This window comes from Cibotium barometz, chromosome 10 (assembly GCF_041138505.1).
Source record: "Cibotium barometz isolate CiBa-2024 chromosome 10, ASM4113850v1, whole genome shotgun sequence".
NCBI classification, from domain to species: Eukaryota; Viridiplantae; Streptophyta; class Polypodiopsida; order Cyatheales; family Cibotiaceae; genus Cibotium; species Cibotium barometz.
The window spans coordinates 35,976,704-35,999,918 of NC_141055.1; the positions used below are offsets into that span (position 1 = coordinate 35,976,704).

Below are 23,215 nucleotides of genomic sequence, written 5' to 3' on the forward strand. Positions count from 1 at the left end.
AGGTGTACTATTTCTCTAGTCTAGTTTCAGTTGAGTCTTTGTGTCTTGAGTCTAGTGCCATGTGGTACCTCTACATTTATCCCATAAGTGAGTCTACTCAATCTTGTACTTCTCACCTATAAATTGTAGGTGTCACATCAATAATCAATCAATCTTGTGTCTTGTCTACACTCATCTCAAGGTAACTCTTTGTCTTTCATTTATTCTTGTTTCATTTCTAGTTTTGCTCTTGCTTTCATATTTCCTACAGACAAGTGGTGAGAGAGCCGGCTTCTAAAAACAGTTTGGATCTCTTCTTTCATTCATTTCTGCAATCTTGTAAGGGAATAGACACTGCCCTTGCATTTTAGCAAGAGGTAAGACCTTCCCACATGGCCTCTTCTACTCATTCTCTCATGTCTATCGACAAATTCAATGGGTCCAACTTTCATACTTGGCAAATCAAAATCAAGTGCCATCTTATGAAAGAAAGTCTTTGGGACATTGTTCACCATGGTGCTCCCGAAGATTCCGACATTGAGCAAGTTATCACTTATGCTCCCACTGCCAAGAATGACAAAGCCTCTACTATCATCTTGCTCGGTCTTGGAGATGATTACATTCATCACATCTCCGACATACAGTCTGCTTCTCGAGCATGGATCACTTTGGATACCCTTTTTGGACCCCGCTCTAAAAATTCTAAGATTGCACTTATGATCTCATTCTTTGATCTATATATGCAGGAGGGAGCTACTATAGCCTCTCATGTCAATTATTTTCGCAGTCTTATGGTTCAGCTTGCATCGGTGAAGTCCCCCATCTCCGAAGATATTGCTATTGCTGTGCTTCTCAAAAGCTTACCTGACACCTATGCTACTCTTGTCACTACCTTCAAGTATCACAATAATCCCACTCTTGAAGGTATCATCAATGCTCTCCAAGAAGAGGAAAGAACAAAACAACAAAAGGTAACTGACACTGCATTTTTAGCAAAGAAAGCAGGTTCTAAGGTAAGAAAGCCTTGCACCCATTGTGGAAAAACTAATCATATGGAGAAGGACTGCTTCAAGGCTCATCCATGCACCATTTGTGGCCATGATAATCACCGGGAGAAGGAGTGCTACTCTAAAACCTCTATATCAGCCCCTGCATCTACCTCAGCCCATGTTGCTGCAGCATCTCCATCAGCAGATCTTGCTGTTCATTCCTCACATGATGAGGAGTGGGCTTTCTGATTACTTCACCTTTCTTGTCTACCACTTTGACCACCGATGATGTAGGTCAAGGGGTTCTAGTGTCTTACTCATTATGCTTTTTGACCTCTCTCTTGTCCCTACCCAAGAGGCAGAGATTGCCCTTGAGGAGGGGATGTCTTCAAGGTCCATCTGTTTGTCTACAATCAGGTCTACAGTCAGTCTTCTGTCTATCTAGTCTTGTCTGTCTGTCTATTTGTCTATCAATCTGACTGTGTCTTGTTTTAGATCCATCTTGTCCCTACCCTTGTGGACCCATATGAGGATATCACTTGAGGAGGGGTGTCTCAGGATCTTTGTCTGTCATGTCTTCTGTCTTGTCTCTCAGTCTGTAGGTCTTTATGTCCATCTTCTAGTCTTGTCTTTCTGTCTTCCTCCTAGTGTCCACTTAAGGAGGGTGTTGGAAATAAGTGCACACTAGGTGTACTATTTCTCTAGTCTACATTTGTCTAGTCTTAAGTGTGTGCCATGTGGCACCTCTATAATTGTCCCATAAGTCAGTCTACTCTATCTTATACTTCTCACCTATATATTGTGGGTGTCACATCAATGAAAGTATCAATCTTGTGTCTTGTCTACACTCATCTCAAGGTAACTCTTTGTCTTTCATTTGTGTTCTTGTTTCATTTCTAGTCTGCTCTTGCTTTCATATTTTCTACAATACCTGCAGTCATACAGCTGCCTGCGCCGCCTGAATCTGTAACTGCAGTCGCCTGACCTGCGCCACCTGTACTTGCAGTAGCCTGATCTGCGCAGCCTGTACCTACAGCCGTACACTGTACCTGGAGAGCAGCCGTACACTGTATCTGCAGCAATCATACAGATCTGCACTGGCTCTTCTGTGCGCACCCAAAAATTAGTCGACTTCTCCTCTCTTCCACGTAGCTTCCTTGCACGCCTTCCCAAAAGCAAGAGAGAGGGAGCCCATACATCTGAATGTATAACGTCTAATAGCCTTGCATTGACAAGCTTTTCATGTGGGAAAGCATGTTTTGCCTTCTTACCAAGCTGACATGCTTCACATACTTTATGCATACCATCAACCTGAAACTTTGGCAAACCTGCAACAATATTTTTAGCCTACATAGACTTCAGTCGCTATATATTCACATGACCAATGCGCTTATACCGTATGTCAATATCTGCAATGAAACCTGTTCCATGCATAAACATGGCTTCCTTTACCTCATACATATTCACATTCAAAGTAAACATCCTGCTATTTCTGTTACCCTGTACAACCAAGCAACACTGATTTTTGAAGTCTTCCATAAAATATCCTTGATGATTAAACCTCACTTGCAGACCCTACTCAACCATCTGTCCAACAGAAACCAGGTTCTTTGTAATATTTGGAACATGAAGTACATCTGCCAAGTACTTAATTTTGTCATCCTACATAGACAATGGCACTTTAGCAACATGCGCAATGGGATGCGTAGTCTCATCACCTTTTTTTACATAACCTGGTTTTTCCATTTTTTGCATATCTCTAAACCACTCATCATGACTGGTCATATGGTTAGAGGCGCCAGAATCCACATACCATATATCTTGAGATCTTGATATATCCCCTGTTGTGGAACTAAGCATATACTGCATCACAGCAGCAGCTGCTCACTTATGTCATCACCACCATGTTTACTAGATGATGCGTAGTTGCCTTGCTGCAACTTTCCACTTTTAATGTCATTCTGCTTTTCATAGTAGTCCTTTTCCATGTGTCCTGGTTTGCCACAATAATAGTAATCTATACTATTTGCACTCTAATTTCTTTTGCCAACCACCTCGGCCTCTTTGGCTCCCCGTGCCTCTAGATTGGCCTCTTCCACCTGTGTATGATTGCTGTTGCTACGAATCACTTATTGTCCAGAATTCTAGTTTCCTTGTCGGCCAGCACCTTGGCCTCGACCACGACCTCTACCTCTACCTCTACCTGAATTAGAGTAGAAGGCTTGTTCTAATGTGTTCTTGCTTTGTGAAAAAGAGCCCTCACCTAGCGACTTTTCTTCTATTGTCAGCATAGATACCAGGAATTTTCTCTTTGACTGCAATGGAAGTCTTGAATGGCTTGTACTCTTTGCCAAGCCCATTCAAATAGACACTCACCAAATCATCATCTTCCACCGATACATAATAGACTCAACAATGCCCTCGATCTTTAAAGCATACTCATTGATAGATATGATTTTCTTTTCCACTATATGCAGCTCTTATTTTAGCTGCAGTTTCCTTGCCTTTATATTGGTTTGAAACATCTGCACCAAGTTCTACCATGCAACTGCTAGAGTATTGGCATCAGAGTATGTGTCCTATCATTGTGTCTGTGACATTGATTGAAAGCCAATACATGACTTTCCTTGCACCTTGGTTCCAGTCCTTGAATGCCTTTAAATCCACTCGAGTGGCATTCTCTTCGGACAACTCTGTAGGCTCCTCATTGTCTCCTTCGATATAGTCCCAAAATCCTTTACCCATTAGGAAATTGATCATTCTAAACTTCTAGGCATGGAAGTTGTTCTTGTCCAACTTCTCACTGACAATCTGATTAAGTCCGTCAGATATATTTGCCTACTAGAAACGTGCAAACTGACAATTTCTCTATGCAACCTTTAACACAACAGTATCTTATGTAACTACTATAGCGGTACTTTAGCACAACATGTATATCACCAGATCTAACTAGAGTACATGTACATACATCCAATATCAATAACATATGTACAAATCTGTCTGCACTCCCAAAATGCACTGTTGCAGTGCAGTAAAGAAGATTTCAACTAGAGACAGTTTTCAACCAAAACTTCCTAAAACTATCGAAAATACCTTGCAGTGACCAAACAGAGATCCAAGCGTGCCCGAAACGCGACTCTAGCCGCGAAACTCCGTACACAGTACTGCAAACCACACAGGCACCTCCAAGCCTATGAAGACGACAACTCAATCGGAGATGTGTAGCTCCCGGAACTACCAAGGGGTGTTGTACCTAAACAAGAAGGAAAAGAGATGATAATGCTCTTACCCGTCTACCGCTTCCTTGCTTGATGAGTGAGCCGATGTCACTCCTCTAGTAGTAGATATAGAGATAGTGCGTCTCCAAGTGACCCGAGTTTGTACCGAAGGAGTGTGGAGGATGTCCCACCACTGAGTGGCTGGAAGAAGGTAGTGATCCATGTCTGAGATGTAGTATCCCTCTGCAATGGGAGCTGCTGTAATAACCGCTCTCTATGACGTTGTAACTCCATCAAAAATACCCCCAAGTATATCTGATCATGAAACTGCGTAACTCTGTTGAGTGGACCGAATCCCTCGCTGAAGAGACAGTTGTATCTCGCCCGAATCTCATAGTATATTGGGCAATGGCAAACATAATGCTCCTCTGTCTCCACCTCTATGTGGCACAGTCTGTAGATACGTGTCTCCCTCGGGGCTCCTGTAGCTCTCCGTGCCTCTTATCTCTAGAGTGTGAAGATACCCGAAGCTGCCCAATAGTAGTGTGCATGGCATGAGACATATATACATCGATGTAACCCAGTCTCTGCACTAACCCATCCTCTGTGAGCTGTAAGAAATGATTGTGTGGTAGTGTTGTCTCTTCACAGGAAGAGGCATCCTGACGTATCAATCGGTTCCTCTCCACACGGGAGAGTCTCATGGTCAGGTGGTCCTCATCATACTGAAACGGAGGGAGCCTGTCCATACTCATCCCATGTAGTGAAAACCATTGTAAAACCTCTGCATACCATGACGGTCGCCCTGATGCTGCTACTCGCTCTGATGACTCTAGGGCCTGTCTCGGTATTCTATCTGGGGGCATGTGCCTAGCCCGCTGAATAAATGTCACTATCTGAAAGAGTGCCTCCACTAGCATGGGCGAAGACACAAACTCTACCAAAACTATCTCATGTGGCGTCGAGGTTTTACTATGAATCATCCGTGAGAACAAAAGTATCTATGGGGGGAACATTTTTGGGCTGCAATGTACATGGTCCCATTGGGTTTTGGGTAAAAAGATTGGTCCAGTAGAGGAGAATAATAGCCTTTTTGGATTTGCAAGATTTACATGCCTGTGGTGGGAGATATGGTCGACGAGGAACACTCTGGTCTTTGATAATGATGGCATGCAAAGTGTAGATCCTAAGAAAGTTATTTGTTTAGTGAAAGCTAACATTGCTAGTCTAGTGAGTATAAACAGACCGGAGTCAAATGCAATGAAACTACTCACTAAGAGGATTTTGGATTGAGCAGTTTCTGTGGGTAGTTCTTCTCTTGATTGTTTGAGAAGACTATCCCACAGTTTATATGTACTCTTTTCTTATTATTAAAAAAAATACATCTTCACTAAAAAAATAAAAATAAAAATAAAAAAACCTCGCCATCTACTCACTGATAGTCCTTGCACCCAGATGGGGGATGCATACATCTAGGCTGGTGTGACCATGGTATCAAAAAGCCATCCCCTTGTACGGGGTTCCTAAAAATGCACCTAGTGACATTGTCTCGCAAGTAAAGCTAAAGCTGCATACCCTCTGGCTACCCTGTCCTGAACTCCCTGTCTCATGGAGAACCTCCCCGCCAGGCTAGTAAAGGTGACACCCAAGTATACATATGAAGTCACTACATCCACACGTCTGTCCTGGTATATGATGTGGGTGGTCTCTCGCCCCTGCTTCATTTGAAAATCATAACCTTGGTTTTACCAAGATTGACCATCAGGCCCCTCTGATTACAAAACTCTCCCAAGGCATCCATGTGCCGCTGTAACCCCTGATGTGTATCCGAGACAAGTACTACATTGTCTGCGTAAAGCATCAAAGCTACATATAGATCTGCCAAAGATGATCCACTGCCTCCCCCCTCTATCCACAAAATCTGTTAGCTCATCAATGTATAATCCAAACACGGTGAGAGATAATGGGCATCCTTGCTTAACATCAATAGTGCTAGCAAGCTCCTTTGATAATCCACCCGGACATCGCACATGACCCACAACTCTCTCATACAAAGCAATAATCCCCCATATCATCTCTGATGGTATCCCAAGTGTGTGCAATCTCTGCATAAGTTTGTTGCGAGGCACAGTATCAAATGCCTTGCGGAAATCCACAAAGCAGCAATATAATCTACATCTCTATGCCTTCGCCTCCTCTATGAGGCTCCTAAGTGTGAAGATATGATCAAGAGTGGAGTGGTTTCGGCGGAAACCAGCCTGCTCAGTAGCTCTGAATCTAGAGATCTCTACCAATTTACTGAGCTTATGCTCAATGACCGACCCATAAAGTTTGGCCAATGTGTGGCCTACCATCACAGTCCTGTAGTTACCCATATCCATAGGGTCACTAGCCTTATGGATGGGGGCAATAGTGTGTAAAGTCCATGCGGGCAGGAACCCCTCTACGATAGCCCTGTTAAAGAGATGTACTATAAATGGTGCCACCATATCAGCTACACATGAAAAATGCTCACCTCTAGGCCTATGTGGCCCTCCGCACATCTGTGCTGGAGTCAGCGTATAGCACTCTGCACCATATCTACTGTAAAGAAAGTAGAGTGAGTGGGCCAAGGCTCTGAAGGATAGGGTATAGGCGGCTGATCTAGCACATCATATAGTGACTGAGCATACATATGCCAGATCTCGGGGTCAGAGATAGTGGTGTGAACGGTGTTACCCGTAGCGTCCACCAAGCCTCAGCTGAATCGTTGCTCAAAAATAAGTGGTACATGTCCCAGTGTTTGGTTTCCTCGAACATGCGTTTCTTACGGCAAGTTAAAGATTGGTTAAGTCTCTGTGCCTTGCGGCCCAAGATTTCACCCCTCTCTACCTCCCGTTTGAGACGTGAATGAGTAGCCCGACACTCGTCATCGTACCAACTATTTTGGGGCATCTTTCCAGTGTTACTCTTGGTGGTGCTCCTACAGGAATGTGGGAAGCTCAATAGGGTAGATGTATGTAATAAATCTGTAAGCTGTGTAGTAAGAGTGTCAAGAGGTGAGTGTGGGTCTAGATGAAGAAGGCCTCGGTAGATAGAAGTAATATATAGTAGGTGATCACAATTATGTGTGAAATATATAGTAGGGCGAAGTGATGTACTAGTAGTAGGTAAAGTGGTAGAACTAGAAGGATGTGCTTGTAAAGATAGTAGTAGGTATGTATGATCCACCCCAATAGGACAAGTAGGGATGTATGACGAAGAATATCTCCCCCTCCTCTGCTATAGCATCCTCATGCTCCTTTGCATCCTCCATCTGATCTCTATGACGCTTCCCCTGAGCAAAAAGTGAGCCATCTGGTGAGAAATAGCGCACAACAATATATACCGCCCTCGTATGTGTGAGCTGCACTCTGAAACACATGAACCTAGCCTCCTCATCTCGGCTCATCACTGTAACACGTGGCAAGAGCTCCTCCTTAAAAAGTACGCAACCAAACCCCCCCCCCCCTGGCGCGATCCTCGAACACCTCCTACCCATCTAGTCTATCCTCTAAAGGCAGACTCCCATGTATAGCCTGTCACCCTCGGCAAACTCCTCTCTTGACTCTAGTGTCTCTATGAGAAAAATAATGTCTCGATCTCCTAGCACCTCATCAAAACGCCCTGGATCTAACCACAATGACCCATTGCAGTTCCACACTGCCATCTGTACCTTTGTCTCATAGGTTGAGTTCCTTGCAAGAAAACACACTTTTTTTTTTGGTAATATCCAGTGCAGTATATTTATATGCTCATAAATTTACAAGATGGGAAGTCTCCGAAATGGAGAGTATCCCAAATGTCAGAAACATAAAGAGAAAAGCTCTAAGCAAGAAGCATCCATATCACCCTCATGGCAGGCATCATACACACACTTTTTTTTTTGTAAATCCTTGATTTATTTACAAGTGGGAAACCTCTAAGCGAGGAAAACCCAGAAAAAGAAGAGTAACTATAGGCTTCACTACCTAGAAGCAATCAAAGTAAATCCTATAAGCATCAAGAGTGATGTCCCCAGCATCATAAGCAAAATGAAGCGCGTGACCAAGCGAGAACTTGAAGTAATGGAAGTGAACAATGTCATTGGCTTGGAACATGAGGTTGTTCCGAACATGCCATATGGTCCAAAAGACCCAGAATCGGACCCAGCTGAAAAATACAGCAAACTGAGACTGTGATGCTTGTAACACCCCAAAAAGCCAAAACCATCTGTGAAAAATGCCCGAAGGGAAACGAAGGCGAAGAGCAGTCGAGACCCGGCGAATGAACGATCTGGAGCATACGCAACCCCATAGTAAATGTGGGACAGTCTCCTCAGTAGCTTTACATCGGACACAACATGAAGGCGCAATATGACGTGCATGTAACAAGCTACCAACAGGAAGAGCACCAACCAAACAGCGCCACAAGAACAGGCGTTCTTTGAGAGGCAGATGACTTTTCCAAATGCGAAACAATGTACGTTTCCACCACATTGAAGATTTGGAGAGAGACCATAGCTGATTACCATGTCTGACTATCCATGCATCCGATTGCAAGAGGGCATAAACTGTCCCAGCTGAAATACATTTCATAGCAGTGGTTCCAAGATTCCAATCAGATAGACGGGAATTCACATTCAAGCGAGGTAAAGGAGAAATATCAGCAATCATCCGCTGAATTTCTGTCCAAAGATGAGAATAATGGGATCCCAATTGAAAACGATCCGCCGCAACAGAGAAGGAAAGAACCTGACCAGTGTCATCCACCACCTGATGTATCTGACATATTCCTTTTTGAGATAGAAAATATGCCTAACGAGGTGAACGGTCAACCAAAGTGGAAGAAAATACACGACTCCAATGCAAACTCTCTAGCCGCAGGGAATTGCCCATCAAAGATCGGGAACCATGCCATATCATATGTGAAGTAACTTCCTTCCAATCAATAATGAGAGAAGAAGTGAAAGGACATCCCGGAATGTGTCCTTCGAGTTTTCCACATATAAGATCCCAGTATGTGGGTTGCCAATGACCATAGAATGGCGTGACAATATGCCGACACAAATGGGACACCATGAGAGTCCAGGGTTGCTGCTGGTCCAACAAAACCGGCAAAAGCATAGCTTTCCTAGCCAAAACATGACGTCTCAAATCCAAAATATTCAGCCCTCCAAGGCGCTTAGGAGAGCATAACTTGTCCATGGATAACAATCTGAGGCCCTTTCCACGAGATGAAGTGCGCCAGAAATGCGCCAATATACTTGACATAAGGGACTTCAAGCGGGATTGAGACCAATATAGCAAAGGTAGATAAAACTGCACATAAGCTACAAGAATGCATTGCACAATTCTAAGACGCACATGAAGCGGCCAAGTGGACAACTTCCAATAATGTAACTTGGAGTGCAAGCGCTCGGCTACCCAATCCAATTTCCGTGTAGCCGATACAGTCCAACCCATCGGATAACCCAAATGACGAACTATAATGTTCGGAGGAACAAGTTCGCCTGGCGAAAGCAGCTTATGCCAATCATACTCAGTCAGAGCCAATAGTTTGGATTTATGAAAATTCACTTTGAGGCCTGCTACCAATCCAAACAAATGAAGAGTGTGCATAATTTGTTCCACATCATACACACACACACACACACACACACACACACACGAGAGTGCAAGACACAAGAGAGATGGATGACTGAATTTTCTTCTATCTTCTTCTCTTCTCTACAACCATATAACTAAAAGATAAGAGTATATACATGAAGGGAAAGTACTCTCCTACAACAACATACAAAAATGGTCGGTCTATAGTGTGAACTCGACTATATGAGCTGGCTCTATAACTATGCCATAACTCTAGTACTCTAAAGTGGCTCTATAACTATGCCATAACTCTATAACTATATGAGCTGGCTCTATAACTATGCCATAACTCTAGTACTCTAAAGTGGCTGTCACACAGTCTGTCATCCACTGGCAGCATATCAACCATAATCTCACCAACCATGCCAGTGGCATAAGTGCGGAAGATATCACCCAAGTAGGTCATTAATGTCCGCCGTAGCACTAGTTAAGCTCGATATCTCAACAACCTGGTCGGCTGTTCTTTAGCAACCAATCACCCTGTCGTTGCCCAATCGATATATAGGACATATCCCCACGTTTTGGTAGCTAAGCAACAACAAGTCTCCATACAGGGCGGTAATGGGCTCCCAGTTTCCACCGGTGCCCTGCTTGTGGAAACGATAATGGTCTACCTTCAATCAATATGATATCTCGCACCGTGCAAATTCCTTTTTGTGCTAAAAAATAAGCTTTTCTTGGTTCAGGTATAGCCAATAACATATCAAATGCTCTACTCCAATGAACATTTTCAGCTATCAATGTGTTTCCAGGAGGCACTTGCCTATGTGCCCAATGCAAATTTATGAGCACAGACTTCCAGTCTTGCAACAATCTAGCAGAGTAGGAAAGCCTTGGATTTTTCCTTATACCTGACCACCAAGATATCCCAGTAGGAGAGATTCTAATGCCCAAAAGAATCAACCTTGTAACATGCACGCATTGTAGCCAGCATCCGTGCCCATGGCTATCCTTGTTCCAGGAAAGTTATTATCATGGCACTTTTTCAAGCTAGTGTTACAACCCTTACATGTGGCAATACGTGGGACGTGTACACACTGATACGGTGGATTTACACGCTAGTAATGTCTAGGACACGCGGGCATTGTGTGGAAAAACCAATGGCAGCATACTATTGCACATCATCGCTTATATTAACAAGTGTGAATGGGTAACGTTCGTGGATGACAGTTGCAAGCCAAAGACCCAATGATGTGTAGCATGGGGGCACTAACGGGGACACAAGGGGCGTGTGAGTATAGTGTGTGACCGGTAAGGTACACGCTGGACGCCCAGGGTCACTGGTATATACCAGTTGGGTGGTTAAACATGGTATACTAGGCTAGGTTTGTTTTAGCTATTTTTGAAGTTCTTCTCTCTCACGTTTTTGCCTAAAGCTAGTTTTTCACAGAGCTAGGTTGCCTTGCATGGAGGCCTGACAGCCACTACATGGTAATGCACATTCAAGATATTATTGAGCCCACCACGCATTTTAGGACTACAAACATGCTCCGTTTTCAATAGCCTTAAAGCCTTCCTATCAGTGCTTATTTTCCATAACAGTTGCATTGCTGATAACATGAATGTGTTAATCAATTTTTTGTCCCAAATCAACAACGGCAAAAAGAACTATATGATTATGATGGATTGACTATTCGTAGCCTGACATGCAAAGGCCATGTAGACAAGTGCTAGAAATCAACCTTTTGTTTGACTTTTGTGAGCACCCATGCAACTGCTTCTTTGAAAGATATGTTCCAACCCAAAGGGTATCCCAAATGCCTAGTGATTTGGCCTAGGGGTAGTATATCTCTTGGCCAGAGTATACTATGCCAATCAGCTTGTATTAGTAGTAGCAACTTAGGCTTTCTAAAGTTGATTTTCAGCCCCATTGTTGTTCCAAACAACTACAAAACATCCATAATCATTGTGAAATCCCTTGGAGTATCTGCCGGGAAGAAAAAAGAGACATCAGCATATGCCTGTGCAACCATTGATGACGTGTCTGGCTGCACTAGTTCATGTAATTCTCCTTCCGAAGTAAGAATATCCATATACATCAGCAGAGGATAAGTGGCAATTGCATACAGCATTGCGCTTAGTTTTGGCAGCCCTACCTAACTGATTTTCCCAAAGTCTAGGGTGATAATAATCTTTTCCAAATGATATGTCTAGTTGTGCTACTTGCAGACAACCAGCAGATGATTATGTCGTTTTCGGACCAAACTCCATACATTTCATGGTGGCAGCAAAGTCCCAATGCACTGTATCAAATGCTTTGGCAATGTCTACCTACAGTAGCAACACCTCCTGACCTGTATATTTGGCATACTCCATTCCCACATAAGAATTACATATATTGTTTGTTATTTGTCGTGTAGGAAGGAACCCATATTGGGCAGCCGCAGGATGCAACCCTTTGTCAAGCACATTGGCTATTCTATTGGAGATCATCTTTGTCTCTTTTTTTTTTTTCTAGGAAAGAGACTTCTATTAAGTATGAAAAAAGGCATACAACAATCACGGCTATAAGCTGGAATAGAATAGAATCACCACAATATGTAAGGTGATCTCAACCACTCGGGAGCATCATGGTGCCATGAAAGACCTGTGGGACTAGAGGAAAAGAAATACCATGGTCCCACTCCCACATAAATACAACGCGCTTTGCGTGCACGGAACAAGAGGACCCCTAAATACGAGCCCAAGTAGCCATGAGAGTATGGATGATATCACCTCATATAGTGCTAATGCATTTAGACTCAAAAATCTGGACACCCTCAATAGCCTCCGTGCATCTAGCTCTCCAAATCTGCCATGTTGTAATACTAGTAAAAATCTCCCAGCTGGTGTCAATCCTCTGTCTGGGGGGTGTATAATGTGAGTGAGTCATGTCCTGCAACAAACCATGTTGGGCAATACCTCTACGAATGAAAATAGCAGTGTCTGTATCACTGCCCTCGTAGAAAAGCTACGAACCAGACTCGGAAAGCCAAGCAATTGCCCCCCAAGTAACATACGTGGCACGGCCATTCCATTTGCCCATAAGTTGGGCTATAGAACCCCAAGTATGCTATGCAGTACTGCATCCCCATAAACAATGTTGTATAGTCTCATAATTTACCACACATCTTGGGAGGTAGGTGTTATCTCCACTGATTGGTGGTGAGATCACCATATAAAAATAACCAAAAGAAATGAGAGATATGGCTCCTTCTGTATGAATGCCAAAGTCTATGCCAATATATGCGTTGTATCACTAGAGAGATGTCATAAATCTCCCAATGAGACCTAAGAGTAGGGATCCTATGCATCTGTCAAGTGATGAGAAGCCTTGCATTCCGAACGGTGAAACTGAAAAAAGAAAGGCTTTTCAATGGATCGGAGGCATCAATCCACTCCCACTCACCTAGATCCCACTGAAGATATCTGAAAGGACTACCACCATACAACCACAAACACCAGGAGCCATGAGTCACTATCTGAGGAGAAGGATCAATGAACCAGTGCTTCCCCGAACTACCAACAATCCTCAGTGGACTAAGCCTAGTATCTGGGATGATCCCCTCCATGCTACATCTCCTCAATCTTCATCCAAGCATGATAGAATAGATGATGCAATCTGTAGACTCTTGGTCCAGGAGAGCAATGACTTGCAAAGGTACACCTATCCTAGAAAGAAACTCCCAGCTATCTGGGATGACAATCTCCATGAAAGGTCCCATAGAGCCACTCATGCGGTATAGTTGCATCAATCTGATCAATACGTATGCAAGAGCCTCTAAGATACTGAATTGATGCAGCTCTCTGACCCACCGGAAGACTCTTAAAGGTCTTCCAAGCAAGAATTGTATATGCACATCTCTCCCATCCTGACCACTACATGTAACAAAATGCTCCGAGTGGCCGACCGGCCTCATCCCTAATGAACTCGTTCCACATAATAGGTTGTCGGTCAACCTCATCCAAAGACCTAGGAAGTCTCTGTCGCAAGAGTGGTCTCATGCTTTGACAATGGCTACAATAAGAGGGGAGGATTGTGCCCTGATATCTGCATTCTCTTTTAAGATCATTTACATCATTGGTCCACTAGCCATCAAGCTTCTTCACACAATGTATGCTTTGCTTTTGTCTCTTAGCTTGCAAGCTGTTGAAAAACTGTTTTGACAAGCAGCCTTTATCTAGTAAATGGTTTTGCCTCACTTGTATTTGCCATTTTTTCAATTTCTTCTAATTGTTGAGCTTTTCTTCTTCCTCCTGATTCAACTACCTTGTTTGTGCAACCACATGCAACGTTTTTTAGTCTATTGCCATGATCCCACTTGGATGCCTTCTCACAGTGGCTTGAGGACCACCGTGACACACCACATGGATTCACAACTCATTGACCTACTTCTCAACATGAAGGCATCCATGAACACATGGGCGGCTAAAATGGAGGCTATATCTATGCCAAGTCACCTAGCCAAAGAAATCCCATAAGGTCAAAACAAGCCTTGTTGTACCTACCTCATATAAAAGGGGACACTTTCAAGCAATGAAATGAAGCAAGCTCTCAAGCCTCTTTATTGGTACAAGTCTTAATCTTGTAACCTAATAGTGCTTGAGTTTTTTGCTTAATTAGCAAATAATCATCATGATTATACTTAGGCATCACCCACCTTAGATTAGCTTAATCACTAGATCACTATAGGATTAGCACTAATCACACCATAGCCATGCACATACACACAGTACCCATGTTTCCCAACTTATAAGAGGCCTATATAAGTGACTCTATGAGTTAGTTTGGGGGAGAGCTTCTCAGACCTGGACTCGAGGCCTTGAGACTACTGCGTGCTTACATCATCCGACGGGTGTGTACAAATGGTATGGGACGCTAGGGACTTTGCACCACGTGGAGCCATGCAAGCAACTTACGCCTTGTGCTCGGGGGTGAGCCTAAACAGCTGTATGGTTGTGCAGTGAGCTTGATGCCAATGTCTATAGCCCACCAAACAGCCCTGACAAGTGTCCAACCAACAGGTGTTCTGCTGACAAGTGTCCAGCTGAACAGATATTCAGCTGACAAGTGTCCCTCTGACAAGGGTCCAGTTGACAAGTGTCCATCTGACAAGTCTTCAGCTGACAAGTGTTCAGCTGCTGACAGAGTGACATCCACTTGCCATTTCCATCGGTTACCCTCTGCACTTTTATTGGATCAGCGGCAACTTGCATGGATGTGCCACCAAATCCGCAATTAGCAGCTACCATACAGTCACGCCTTACATTGTGCCAAATGGTGCACCTACCATGGATGATCACTTTGTATAAACATGTAACTCTTGGATTACCAGAGAGAGACTTTAATGAATCAGAGTGTTAGTGTTTTGCGCTCATGTTGTGTATTGTCTCTTGAGTCATCTTGTTGATTCTCTCATGTCAATGTCTAGTCCTAGGTGCACGATAAGCATAGTGTCTTGTCAAAGTTGTGTGAGTACGTAGTGGAGCAGGGCAGTGTAGCTGCACGTCTCCCGTCTCCCTAGTCAAGTAGCAATTCCTGGAGGCATACTGCCATAGCAGGAACCCGTGACACAGACAAACAAGTATCACAAACCCGAGTGCTGGGAAGCAAGGTCTGCTACAGGTATGCTAAAATTTTGCGATCCTGCTGTGAGGAAATCTTGACAATCACGAGTTCCTCATGAGTTCTAGAATCTATTGTCACATGCCCAACACACGCTCTTGGGTTGGATCATCAAGTCCACTAAAAAGCCCCTTGTGAATTCGTTGTTATAATCAGAGGAAACCTAATTTCAACTTTGTCCCACCTCATAGCCCTCCTCCACCCTTACCTCCACTCATGGCCAATGCAAATTTAGCCGAAACTGACACCTCGTGATGGTGTTGGGACGTCTGAATGTCAAACTGCAAACCTTCGACGACCATGTGCGGCGCTTCCTGGCAATTTGCAGAACCAGAGGGTTGGACAGGGAGGATTTCTATGTGGTGCTCTTTCCTTCCACCTTGGAGGGATCAGCCAACAAATGGTTCAGTCAGTTTCTGGTGAACCATTTTTCTAACTAAACAGTCCTGCGTGACACCTTCTCCAGAACCTTCCATCCAAGTAATCATGAGGACTGGTGTTGCAAGAACTCCACAACTTGAAGCTGCTTTTTCCCAGGAAACTGTCTCGGAGTTCATGACACGAGCGACTGCCGCTTGCCCACCTATCCAGGTGCCTTCATGGTGCATCAGTAAACATGGCTTTTCCTCGAACCACTCAACAAAAGATCCTGGAGAGCATCAGGCCAGGCGCCACCTTGCGGAATTTTTAAGAACTCACTGCTCAACTCAAAGATGCATGCCTCTTGTTTGAAGGTGATGGCAACGGAGGGTTTAGAACTCCAGGGTCCACCACCATTGCCAATGACCTAGTGACCAAGCTCAAAATGGACTTGGAAGCCCTCACGCTCCAAAAGACCCACAATGAAGATGATCATCTCAAGCATGAGCTAGAAGCTCTTAAGCTTCAAAAAGCTGAGCAAAAAGAAGGTAGACTTGCCAAGCTCAGGATGGAGATAGAAGAACTTAAGGCTCAACAGAAAGCCAAAAGAACGGTTTGATGTGCCATTTGTCAAGCCGTCGGTCATACCCCACAAGAGTGTCCGAGAAGGAGATACTTCAACTTCTGTAAGAAGGGATGTCACAAGGACAAAGCAATGACCTGAAGGTCTTCCGCGTTCCCACCAACAACCACCACAGCTGTCAGTCACTTGACTGGCCCCTAAACAACTCCTATCTACCACAAGCCAATCCCAGCACCCAACAAGCCCCTCCCTTACCATCAACTCTTCCACCTGTCATCCCCAATCCTCCAGCTGCCACCCTAGTGGCAACCCCCATAGCTCGCCCACCTTTTCCACTTCCACCCCGCACACGGCCAGTCCTCTGTTACAGATGTGGCCACATGGTGGAAATCACTCCACTACCCCTCCCAGTTTGCAGGCAGAAACGGAGGTAGAAACAATTGAGGCCATTGGATTGGGAGAACCCATTACTGATCGAAGGCATGGCAAGAAGCTTCCTAGGGTCACCTCCACCTCACCAAGAGAGGTTCCACCGGCCAACAGGTGGCACCCCATCCACCCAAACCCTCAACCAACAGTCAAACCCCATTTCTCACTCTCTAACCTCTCAACTTTACTTGTTCCCACGATCAAGTTGTGATTGATGGGACAACCTAATATATATATAGATATGTGTATGTGTATCATGTCTATTATTCTATATGTTGGATAAATGCATGCATGTTGATCAAATTACTTATTTCTTATCATTGGTTGCAGGTTGGATTAGGACTTTCTTACGCTACACCGATAATCTCTTTGCTAAGTGACCTGCTCTCTACATTCACAGAGACTGAGAAGGAGATGGTATCTGTTGAAAGGATCAACGAGGTATGTGAAGCCAGCCCCACATGTTCATGGATGTTCAGCTCTTTGCTATGCTGAATGACACTTTATGAAATTCTTCCAAATTTTGATGATCTGTGCTTGTGTTGACAGTATATGGAAGTTCAAGGAGAGCGGAATGATAGTGAATTGGAAGTTGGAAGTGACTGGCCATTGCAAGGGCTTATACAATTCCACTGTGTTTCATTGTTCTATGGACCATTGCTACCACCAGCTTTGAAAAACCTTTCCTTTGTCATACGAGGGGGATCACAGGTATTAGTAATTTGCTGAGATTTGAGAAATAAATAACATTATGACATCCACTAGTCATATGTTTGATTTTTTGTCATTTCCTTATCCCAATCAAATTCTCAAGGCATCTCCTACCATATATTCTATACACCATACTGTTTAGGTCTTATGTGTATTTTTTTGAGTTCTGCAAAGGCCTCTCTCTCTCTCTCATTTTGTCCTTTTTTTTCTGGACATCCAGAAGACATTGACAGTTGTACATTGATTTGTCTCATAGGTCGAGTTCGGCCTCTAGTAGACGTTAATACAGCTTTCTTTCTTTCTTTGGCATCGATACCCAGAGTGGAATGTAAATGCATGTACCTGATCTGTCCCATAGGTCGGATTCGGCCTCCCGTGGACGTCAATATAACTTTCTTTCTTCTTTCTTCTTTCTCTCTCATTGCAGGACCTTCTCACGCCAGCTCAGTTTTACCACCTTGGGCACCATGTCACAACGGCCAATGAGGGATGTATTAGGGTGATATGAGAGCTCTCTGCTCATGTACCTAGATCAGATTTTAAAGTTCTAGATTTTTGTTATCTTTCTTTATTACTATTTTGTACCCAGGATTATGAACCTCATGGATATGATGTAACCTTTTGGTCTCATAGGTCATTTTGGCCTTTTGAAGACATTAATACAACTTCTCTCTCTCTCTCTCTCTCTCTCTCTCTCTCTCTCTCTCTCTCTCTCTCTCTCTACGAGTGGGGACCCCATGGTACCAGGCAACTACAGGAGGACGATCATGATTGGTCATTACTTGGCCAAATTATATGGCTCTGTATTGGAGTCGGAGCTGAGCCGATGGGCAGAGAGGCATGGTCATCGAGCACATGGACAGGCTGGCTTCAGGAGAGGATTTACTACCTTGGATCACATACTGGCACTTATTGAAGAGGGCAGGGCACAGAAAAGAAGGATATATTGCTGCTTTGTGGACTTCCGCAAAGCCTTCGATACCGTACCATGTGCCACGCTACCACGTGCCAGGCTTATGCACAGATTGCATGACATTGAGGTACTCGAGGATATGCAGTGGGGGATATATGCTTTGTATGAGTCTGTGTGACAGGCAGAGTCCGAGCTCCAAGCGGATTATCTGATAGGGTGACCAGCACGATAGGGGTGAAGCAGGGATGCCCGCTATCACCCACCCTCTTTGGACTGTACATTGATGTAGTCTCTGATTATGTAGACAGATTGGGAGGCCCAGGGGCATGCATGGCAAGGGTGTTGATACCCATCTTGTTATATGCTGATGATATTGTTCTAATCTCAGACTCTCCGGAGGGATTACAGAGACACCTGGATGCATTACACGCTTTCTGTGCAGATAGAGATCTGACAGTGAACCTTGGGAAAACCAAGGTTATGGTGTTTAACACCACACAGGCATGGGTGACGAGATCAGAGCCCCAGTTCACTTTCTGAGGGGAGCCGGTAGAGTACGTCAGGTCATATGTCTACTTGGGAGTTAATTTCACAGGACCGCATTTCTCCCTGAAGGAGGCAGCAGCAGCTAGATTAGCTCGAGGGCATGCAGCCTTGGGGGCACTTGAGAGGTAGTGTGCACACATATAGTTTTAGGAGCCAGGCACCAAATTGTGGCTATTTGATACGCTTGTCACACTGACCCTCCTGTACGGAGCTCCAATTTGGGGACCCAGTATACATCACAGATCTCAGAGAGGGATAGATGAGGGATGGAGGCAAATGGAGAGACCACTGATTATGATGATTACCCGCATGATTCGGAGCAAATCACCAGTACCACATGAGATTGTTCGGGCTGAGTTGGGTGCCCCACCAGTAGTAACCGAGGCCCTATTCCAGGCAGTTACCTTTCTACAGCGGCTATGGGAGCTCTCTCAATAGAGGTACTCCCGATTGGCATTGACCTCATCCATACAGCTGGGAGAGGATGGAGATACTCATTGTTGGTACGCTCAGATGAGATCATGGTTTGACCTACGTGGTTTGCGGATAGAGGCACTACCACCCTTTCAGTACAGTCTGGATTGTCCATTTTTGGATCTCACCCGCTCAAAGCAAAACCGTGTGATCAGGATGGATATCATCAGAGTGAACACAGAGAGGACATGGACTAGCCCCCTTGAGCCCTTGGGCACGAAAATGGCTCATTACAAGAGCCATTTTCTACACCTCTCACCGGATGATTTTATCACCCGCCCGGCGTACATGGATGTACACCTATCACATGGGATACGTTGTGCCATTGGACAGATCCGGACCTCATCACACCAGCTGCGGATTGAGACATGGCGATATGTGCATCAGATCTTGGATGACCACATTTGTCAGCTATGCTACCAGGAGGTAGAGACAGAGGAACACTACATTTTCCGATGTACAGTCTATTATGAGATCCGAGGGAGATATCACTGCCTCTTCCGAGAGGGTTTTGGGCCGTTATGCAGGGTCATGGAGTTTGAGGATCAAAGATGCCTGGGATTGTTTCTACTTGAGCTCAGGAGACACAGAGAGACCCTCTTGGCAGACAGGAGGCCGAGCCATGATGTACCTAGACAGAGGACCCTGACATAGTTCTTCGGCACCAGCACCAGCACCAGCACCAGCAACCCTGATACCTCCTCCATTGGGCCATCAGGGCACCGACCACGCTCCCAGGGAGTCACCACACTGATAGAGCAGTTATCTTATGTCGTGCTCGTCGGCCACGCCCACCAGGATCCCGACCACGGCATCCTCACCGTCGCCAGATCAAAGCCATTATTGCTCGGCATCGGAGGCGCCTACCTCACTTCTATGATCTCTCCATTCTACACAGCCCCATGGCAGAGATACTTGATCTAAGGAGAGGGCAACACTTCAACTGATTAGCATACATGGATCTACCTGATATACATTTTCCAGTATTTTCTACTCAGTATCATCTCGGAGTCTTACAGTTCTGTTCTTATAACTGTAGGACAATCAGTTTATTGTACTTTTTAGTCTCATTTAGTTGTTCTCTTTGATGAGATACCAACTTCTGATTTACTCTCAGTTTTGGGTCTCATAGGCCACTATGGCCTCTTAGACACCTACAGAGGCAGATTACAGACTTCTTTCGACCAGAGATTGAGCAGTCAGGCCAGCAGGCATTGCAGCTAGCCCAAGAGTATAGCCGCACTAGAGGTACACTGATTGATCGGGCTATAGAGCTGGGGCGGTCCAGGCGCCCCAAGATGAGAGGCCCATCTCGACACCGGCGGAGACTACAACAGAGGATCAGGACCATACTAGCACGGCATGGGAGACGTCTAGTCAGAGTACTCACCATGGAGGACATTGAGGATATCCGCCATCGACCGATGAGAGACATCTTTGGGTGATCTGTATGATGCTTACCTTTGTTGCTGGAGTTTTCCTCCCAGATGTTATCCATTAGGAGCTCCCAGTACCGTACTTTTCCTCATAGTTATTTCGGTTTCAGTTAGTTGTTTTTTGTTTTTCTTACACAGACATTGTATCAGATCCACCAATTGTTGTAACCTTTTTGGTCTCATAGGTCATTTTGGCCTTCTGAAGACGTTAATATTATACCCCCAGTATGGTACAGGATGGAGCTAGCTAGGTTGCATATCATGATTGTATACTCCATGCATATAGCTTTGCATTCTCCTAGTAATAGAGCTCCATCCCCTGCACACCCAGATTCAGCTTTTTATTCAGTACTTTTTCATTTTGTTGGGATGACAGAGGATAGCCCATACAGGTACTCCGATTTGTCTCATAGGCCGAGTTCGGTATTTTGGAAGACGTTAATAAAATCTTTCTTTCTTTCTTTCTTTCTTTCTTTCTTTCTCTCTCTCTCTCTCTCTCTCTCTCTCTCTCTCTCTCTCTCTCTCTCGCGCCAGATTGATGAGGCGATTACAGGAGACATCTTGGTTCCAGGCACATGGTTTTAGCATGGACAGATTGCCTCCCTTCCAGTATTCTCTGGAGACACCCTCTCTCACTCTCACACGAACAGAGATTACCAGACTCATCCGTCAAGATTCAGCCGGACATTAGGAGGACATGGATACAGCCGATTGAGGAGCTGGGCACGAAGATGGCTTTCTACATAGAGCATTTTCTTCAGCTCACAGCAGATGGTTTTGTGATCAGACCCAGTCACATGGATGTACACTTGTCTTATGCACTACAATGTGCTATTTGTCAGATTCGCACATCCTCACACCAGCTTGAAATTGAGATTGGCCGATATAGAGGTATACCAACTGAGGCCAGGATATGTTGAGTATGCCATGGGGAGCTAGAGACAGAGCTGCATTATATATGCCATTGTACTGCATACTATGAGATACATGGTCGTTTCCACTGTTTATTCAGAGAGGGTTTTGGACCACTTTCCAGAGTCATGGGGTACCAGGACCAGAGGTGTTTGGGATTGTTCTTGCTTGAGCTACGGAGATATAGAGATAGCCTGCTTAGGCGCACAGAGAGCCAGACTCAGAGGCACATTACAGACTTCTTTAGTCCAACCATCACTGCGCCAGATGGATCACAGCAGCAGTAGGACATGGATACCGCCCACACCAGCGGTACACTGGTTGATCGTGCGATTGAGCTTGGGTGGTCCAGACGCCCACGACTACGGAGGAGGGCATCCCAGCATAGACGGAGGTTGCAGCGGCGGATTCGGATTATTCTTGCGAGACATGTGGGACACCCAGTCAGGGTGCTGACCACAGAGGATATTGAGGAGATCCGCCAGCATCCGATGCGGCACATATTATGAGATGGAGGCACCTCCATAGTGTACCCCCCGTCCCACATGATATTGTATCCCCTCACTGTACTTCACTTGTACTCCACTCACCTCCATAGCATACCCCCCCCCCCTCACTATATTCACACCCTATAAGGGTTTCTGTTTACCTTCCAGTTCCAGTTTCATTTTCTAGGTGCCAGTAGTATCATCTTTATTTTCATTTTCTGGTTTTTTATCCAGACATTGTATCAGATCCACCATGATGTAACTTTTTGGTCTCATAGGTCATTATGGCCTTTTGAAGACGTTAGTATAACATTTCATTTCATTTCTCTCTCTCTCTCTCTCTCTCTCTCTCTCTCTCTCTCTCTCTCTCTCTCTCATGGTTGTAACTTTGGTCTCATAGGTCACTTTGTCCTTTTGAAGACGTTAATATAACATTTCACTTCATTTCTCTCTCTCTCTCTCTCACACAGAGATGACCTGTGTGCTCGCTGAGAAGTGCGCCTGCTAAGATGACCTGTGCGCCTCTGCTCTATGCACACCCACCTGCACGCCTCTGCCTGCCTCTGTGCACACCTCTGTAGGCTGCCTCGCTGCCCTGTGTGCAGGACCTCGCTGCTCTGCTCTGCATGCCTCTGCCCGCCTCTGTGCGCACCTCTGTAGGCTGCCTCGCTGCTGTTTTCCCACCCACCCTTGCTCAGGCCCCCAAGGTAGCAACTAGTAGGGGAGAACATGTCTCAACCCCTGGAGGGGGAACAGGATGGTGAGACAACCTTTCACACCCCCACGAAGGCACCAAATGCCTACCGCAAAAGACTGAGGGAAGGAATCATGTCCCCTGGCTCATGAAGGATTACGAAGATGGCGTGACGAGATGAGGCCCTTTATGAGGAGATACAGCTTCACATAAGGATAGAGATAAACACCATG

The 23,215-nt window shown here is 44.9% G+C and overlaps 1 protein-coding gene across 1 annotated transcript in view; it reads left to right on the top strand.

Annotated features, from left to right (window-relative positions):
• LOC147634844 (ABC transporter C family member 13-like) overlaps positions 1-23,215 on the top strand; it is a 243,400-nt gene that overhangs the window by 204,628 nt on the left and 15,557 nt on the right. Inside the window, 2 exon segments of the mRNA XM_086804031.1 lie at positions 17,139-17,249; positions 17,358-17,519. Coding sequence (XP_086660157.1) covers positions 17,139-17,249; positions 17,358-17,519 — 273 coding nt within the window.